We start from the raw sequence: 6,896 nt of genomic DNA on the forward strand, positions 1-6,896 counted from the left end.
CGATGTACAAATGTGCTTTACACAATTGATGTGTGTATGGATTGGGATAACAGTTGTATGAGCCCCTAATAAAATGTTAAAAAAAAAGAGATGTAAGATCCCCCAATAAAAGTATTTAATAATAATAAGAAAAAGATTCCATCAAAAAAAAATTATTCAGGTTAAAATAATTTACTATTCTGTAGAGCAGTGGTTCTCAACCTTCCTAATGCCATGACCCTTTAACACAGTTCCTCATGTTGTGGTGACCCCGCCAACCATAAAATTATTTTAATTGATATTTCATAACTGTCATTTTGCTACTGTTATGAATCGGGTGACCCCTGTGAAAGGGGTTGCGACCCACAGGTTGAGAACCACTGCTTTCGAAGCTGGTATGATTTTGAGAACTATGCAAAACTGCAAATACCAAACAGCTAGATTAAACTTGCTTACAAAATTATCAGGTACATAACTTAATTGGAAAATTCAACTTCAAAAAGAAATTGTTCGAGTTGAAGTAATTTTGGAATAAGAGTATAAATTAGAAATCACTGCAGACCCGGAAGTGGAAGGTTCTCATTAATTCCAGAGTATATGACAGCCATACATAATGGGCATTTTTTTGGTGATTCTTTTGAAAACAGAGGCAGTCAGAATTCAGAGTTGATTCTATAAATGAAGCTTTCTTAGCTACTATTGACTTTATTTCAATATCTTGTTCTACATGTAACAATTATGTAAAATTGGACGATAGGTATTGACAGTGAAGAATATTTTGATTAAATGTACCTTGCTGACAACTTCCTAACTGCTCTTCTGTTGAAACCATATAAAGCATGCATGATGACTTTCTGTTAAGATTGCTGTAAGAATTAGGAGACACTCTTAATAAAAACCAATCATTTCAGACTCATGCAGAACACAGAAGTGAAAGAACTGTTCACTCTCTCTTGCTCTTCATCACCCACCACCTGCTCCAAAAAGAGGTCCTGCAGCCTCATGCAAGCAGGGAGCCTGAAGAGTCATCCATTTCTATTATTTTAGGGGTTTATTTCATTTTACTTTCTGTAATTAGAAATCACATTATCTGCTGCAAGTTTTATGTGAGAAGTAAACAGTTGGAGGACCAGGACTCTGCCTTGCAGACACCAGTCATGGGTGCGCGTGGGCGTGCGTTTATACAGGGCCGGTACACTGTGTTTGAGCTCAGGCTTGGGTGCTGTCCAAGCAGACCTCTGAGTCTCAGGGTCTCACCTCTGAATTGCAACCGTTCTGCATGTCTTCCTTTCAATTCTAGTCTTCCACAGCTTCAGATAAACAGCAATCTCTCACCCCTAGAATTTGCCCAATTTATCAGTTGATGTTATAAAATTGTGATTTGTATCATAAAGTCTTGTAATTTGCACCCCCCCCCCCACTGAAAGAGAACGATTTTCTGGATTAAAAAAATTACATACAGTAAAAATGATTTGAATAGAAATCATCTCAGGCACTTGCCTGGAACACCCTCCATCCCCTACTTATTTGGCTTTAATTTTGATGCTTTGTGAATTTTTTTTCTTTCTTTTGCAGAAGGGGATTTCAATATCATGTACAGTCATGCACCTCTTAACATCCGTTTATGCCCCATCTGCCTACATATACATTCTTGGTGCCATATCCTATTAGAATTCAGAAATTCTGACAGAATGGGACATCGCAGAAGTAACTGAGGTCGTGAACGTAACAGTTTTCTGCATGTAGCATGTGTATGTCATGTCCCTTGTATGCAAAGCAATTGCATTGCCAGGCATATAGTGATACATATAAAATTTATAATCCATGCTGTCTTAATAATCATAATAAATACCTTTATTCCTGGAATATGTATGAGCTTTACTTTCTATCATTATTTTACTGTGAATTTTCCCTAATTACAAATAAAAAGTATACCATATAACCATGTATGTTTCAACTTGTAGGCAGCAGAATCCCATCTTGCGTGTTGCAGGTTTCTGGAGTGTTTAGTGGGTTAATTTCCATCTGAAAATATTAGCTCAAAGCATTTCAAGGCTCCCAAACACAGCAAAATCAGTGCTGGGGTTAGCATCCCAGCAGGAGGCATTGGAGAGTATGGACTTGGAAGTGAAACAACAGGGAATTGAATCAATTTAACCCTCTGCCGAGAATTTGCATTTTCATCCCAGATATATTGGCTCTAATTCTACATTAAAAAAAGACTCCTACATAACTCTAATGTACATATAATCATGTACTCTTATGTAGACATAGAGGAGCCCTGGTTGTGCAGTGGGCTGCTAACCTTAAGGTCCGCAGTTCAAAACCCCCAGCTACTCTCAGAGCGACGATGGGGCTTTCTACTCCCATGTAGTTAGAGTTCCAGAAACGCACAGGGGCAGTTCCCCCTGCCCCTTTCCTCCCTTCGCTACCGATGAGCAGAAAGAATCATCTGCTCGTCGGCATCGAGTGGTGTGTATGCATGAAAAATCATGCGGAGATCTCCAAGAACCATCTAGGGATCTGTAAACATCACCTCAAGGTGTTGTTAAATGTAGTCTCTGATTCTGGGGTGGATATACAAATTCTCAGCAGAGGGATGAAATGTCATGAACTGGTTCAAAGTTCAATGTGAAACAATATGAAGGTGGAAATTTTGAATGCTATTGCTTGAGATTTAGGAATGTGTTTGATATAAGCCTATCATATGGTGTTTGCATCGCATCCACATCACACAACATGCCAATTCAAACAAAGCATTGTGGATGTTAAATGAGGCAAACCTGTAGCTGTTTATCAACAAATGTGCTTAAAATATAATTTTGAAAATTTTTTGGTAAGTAATCAGTTTCTTTTTGGGATCCACTAAATTTTCACAAGATGATAAAGAGTCTGGTTAAAAATCTCTTGTAGAAGTAAATGTTTTGTGACAATATACATAATATTTGCAAAATGAAATATGGTGATCTTCACTGTCTATATAAAACCAAAGGGAAGTCATGGATAAATTTTAACAAAGCAAATTATATAAAGCACGATTTATATTTTTATATCTGGCTTTGGGACTTAAGGCAGAATAGAGAACTTTTGTACAGATGTACATGTTCACACGCTCACATACACACAAATCATACACGCACAAGAGCACACGCACACGCACAAGAGCATGCCGCACACGCACACACACACACATGCACACACAACCGATTTTCCGTGGTGCTTCTTTCTTTTTACTTTCTGAGCTCAGCCCATAGTAACAGTAATCAATCCTCTATTGAAACAACCTAACAAATTTCCCCCCAAAATCTAAGGAAACATATTAACAAAAGTGTTTATAATCAAACATTTCTGAAAATAATTACAAATACCTTTAATCCAGTAATGATGGCGCATAATGAAGAATGTGTCATTGGTGATCATAGCGATCATCCAAAGTAAAAAAAAAAGACCAGTTAAAATGTATACATCAACATTTTTCTCAAGGCTAATGATTCCTGTTTTTGTATTTTTCTCCTTACATTAAAGAGGATTGGATGAGATGCTAAGCTTTTTTTCTTTCCCTTCCCCAGTTCTAATATTTCATGACTGTAGCAAACGTAAAATGTTGGGGCATTTTCCAATCAAGTGGAAGTGGAATAGAGAAAGACTTGTCATGGCAAAGACCGTCAATGTGACCCTCTTACTTTACTGAGAGTAAAGGTGGGACTCAGGAAACCCCAGGAAGGTCACCACTTAGGGGTGTGCTGTCAAACAATGTCACCGGTTCTCTCAAGCTGCCTGGTCATCACACATTTTGCTTTGTTTTCTTTTATGAAAGACTCCGAATTCCCAGTCTCCAATGCTAGAAACTGTGCTTTAGTAATTAGAGAGCAAAGTCAAGGAACTCAGTTTTAAAGAAATTCCCAATATTCTGCTTTATAGTTAGACTCAGGTGATACAGGGACGGCGATGAACAGCGATGTCGCACGGGGCTAGGGTTCCTGGGCAGACTTTCAATGCTGTACACAGCATCTTCCTTCACAAAGGTCCGTCATCTAACTCACTAGGCTACTGCGTCTCCAGTGTTTCCTCCCCTCCGAATGAATAGTGTATTATGAGTATGGTATCACTTGGTAAAATAGTGGATTGATAGCCCTTGCTTACTGTTCAATCCAAATTCAGCTTCTGCGAGTCTAATTCAACATTTGGAAGTGTTGCTCGATCCATCACTGTGCAACAGTCTTGAGCCCTGAAGGCAGTTTGAGTTTTGAACATTATTTACTTCACTTCGAGTCATGGTGTACGATAAAAGCGACTTTCTCTAAGTGGTGACAATACATCACAATGAAAAGGCTCCTTGAATACTTTTGGAATATGGATTTCTTGGCCTTTTTTGGTAACAAATGCTTAAATAGAATTAGTATCTAACTAATAACACAGTTGGTATTATACAGAAACAGTGGAGAGCAAAGTAGCTTCCAAGATATTCCATGTAGGAATTTTAGGCACCTCAGCATTCCTATTTCTGTCAATTCTCAATAGAGATTTTATGTGTTATGCAAATTTTCTCTACATACAATATTCTGTCTTCTACTACTTAAACTTAAGTTTAAGGCTTTTTTTAATACAGCACAGCATAAGGAAGATACTACAATTCAGTTCTCAACAAAGTCCTACTCCTGATTTCTCTTACTAATATAAATGTGACTTACTCCTTTAATAATTTTAGGAAAAAAGAAAGAAGAAAATGTGACCACCTTATCTCTAAATCTGTACACAGCAACTAAAGGCTTACCACATTTTTAGCAAAATTGGAATTCAATGTAATTAAATTTTTTTTATATCCTATTTGAGGAATGTTTGCTCCTGAAGAAAAATAACGTTATTATTTATGAATGTCATTTATAAGGTGGTCTCATAAATACTGGCTCTGAAAACAAGTATGAAGTTCAAGTCACAATCTATTACCAATGAAATATGAAAGCATTTGTGAACATTTTATGCTTGTTTCAGAAAGCTGAACTGTTAAAATTGTGACATTTCACTTTGTAAATGATGATGACCATATATGTACAAATGTACTTGACACAATGGATGCATGTACGGATTGTGGTAAGAGCTGTACAAGCCCCCAATAAAATGATTTTTTTTAAAATTGTGACATTTTTCTTTAAAAGCAAAAGCAAAGGTGATCAATGGTACAAGTTTCTCCTTATATGGATTAAGAAGGTATTTAGAAGTCCTATTAAAAAGTCCATCAATATTAGAGGTGTATAGTTCTTACTTTTCAATGTAGTTTGGGATTGGGACAATGGTTAATGTATGTACCTCAAATACCTCTTTAGAGGAATACCTGAGGCATACAAAATATAAATGGTATTGTATATTGTATATTTTCAAAAATATAAAATAAACACAAAGAATATATAGGTATACATGTTATTATTTCAAAGTCAACACTAGCACATAAATTTTTCTCATCTAAATACATACTGGGATACTCTCAATTTTGACACATGCACCTATGAACATACGACCATGCACGTTACCACTTGCTTTCTGTCACTTGCAAGAAAGTTAGAATATACAATATTGTACACTGTTTAAACTTAAATCATATTTGAAAATTAATGAGAATGGCATTAAACAAATCTAACAAATCAAAATACAGGAAGGTAATTACTCCAAAGATTAAAAACACTGAAGACTGATGGAAAGTTGGGATTTAAATTGCATGTCCTAGTGATCTTGAAAGATACCATAGGACCAGCCGGAAACACTCGGATGCTCTGATTGGCAGTTGGGACTAGAGCTTTTGTAACAGAACAATCCAGACCAGACTTAGACCAGTGATGCTTCGGACCTCAGAGAAATGGTATCGTTGTGGACAGTTCTCCGCAGAGCTGGGGGTGCAGATGGAGATCTGGATGCCCATCTGGATGGGAGACGGCGATTTGCTGGCCTAGCAGGTCTGGAAAACCCTTTTCCATGAGAACATTTCACTGCTGTGGGTTCCTAGAACAAAAATGAAGATATTCATCTCACCATCTAAGCACCAATAATGTATTTCAATCATGGGATTAAATTTAAATGCAAATAAAAACACGCAAAAACTAATGGGCATGTTTAGCAATATTTTGTGCTCTCAAAGGTTTTAATGAAAGCAACTATATTTTATTGTGGAACATGGCATTGATAATCTGGTAGATCACACACACAAATTTTAGGAAGGAGATCTCTTTATAGAAATAATGATGAACTCAGGATTCAAACAGTTTAGTTTGAGTGAGTTGACTGAACCGCAGATGTTTCTCAGTGGGATAGTTGAATGTTTTAGTCTTAAAAACAAAAACAATTGAATTATAGAAGAAACTTTGTCCACATATCAAGTTATGGGACATTTTAAGAGGTCATAAGCAAAAGCAAACAGATGATTAACCTGATACTATGTCTTTTCCCTCCACTAGCAATTCCTTCCACGTGGGAAACATTTCCTGCACTCCTTTCTAGTCTTCCCTTCCCTTCCTTTTAGAAGTGGAATGGAAGAAAGGCATTTGGTATTTCCAATGGAAAAAACCCTAGAAAACCTCAATAATACATTTTATCCCCTTGTTTCTTCTTAGTGATTCTTAACAGACTTGTTCTTAGCTGAGACAGATAGTGAGGAAGGTCTCTATTTGCTATTTTGATTATGGCCCTGTGCTGACAGTAAACTGCATTTCTTTGCTTCTCCGTAGAGACTTATTTTTTTAAAGATTTCCCAGAGGAAGACAAAACAAAACATAAAAAAAAAAGATACTACTTTTAGGGAGTTACAATACTCCTAATCAATGCAAGAAAACATTTTGCAATATTGTTTATTAGCTTATACTTGTGGCTAGTTATTATTTCCTATCTCCAGCTATAAAGCCTTAGAGGCACTGGGGGGGGTGGGGTGG

General features: G+C 36.7%; 1 protein-coding gene across 2 annotated transcripts in view; it reads right to left on the reverse strand.

The window, feature by feature from the left end:
• Positions 1-3,334: 3,334 nt before the first annotated feature.
• Positions 3,335-6,896, reverse strand: part of KIAA0408 (KIAA0408 ortholog) — a 44,118-nt gene continuing 40,556 nt past the window's right edge. For both annotated transcript variants that reach the window (XM_004702059.3, XM_045294438.1), the window contains exon 6: positions 3,335-5,973. In XM_004702059.3, the coding sequence (XP_004702116.1) occupies positions 5,800-5,973 (174 nt within the window). In that variant the 3' untranslated portion in view covers positions 3,335-5,799. The remainder of the gene's footprint in view (positions 5,974-6,896) is intronic.

This window comes from Echinops telfairi, unplaced genomic scaffold (assembly GCF_000313985.2).
Source record: "Echinops telfairi isolate 266 unplaced genomic scaffold, ASM31398v2 ScPeMD7_3533;HRSCAF=4204_0, whole genome shotgun sequence".
Lineage (NCBI taxonomy): Eukaryota > Metazoa > Chordata > Mammalia > Afrosoricida > Tenrecidae > Echinops > Echinops telfairi.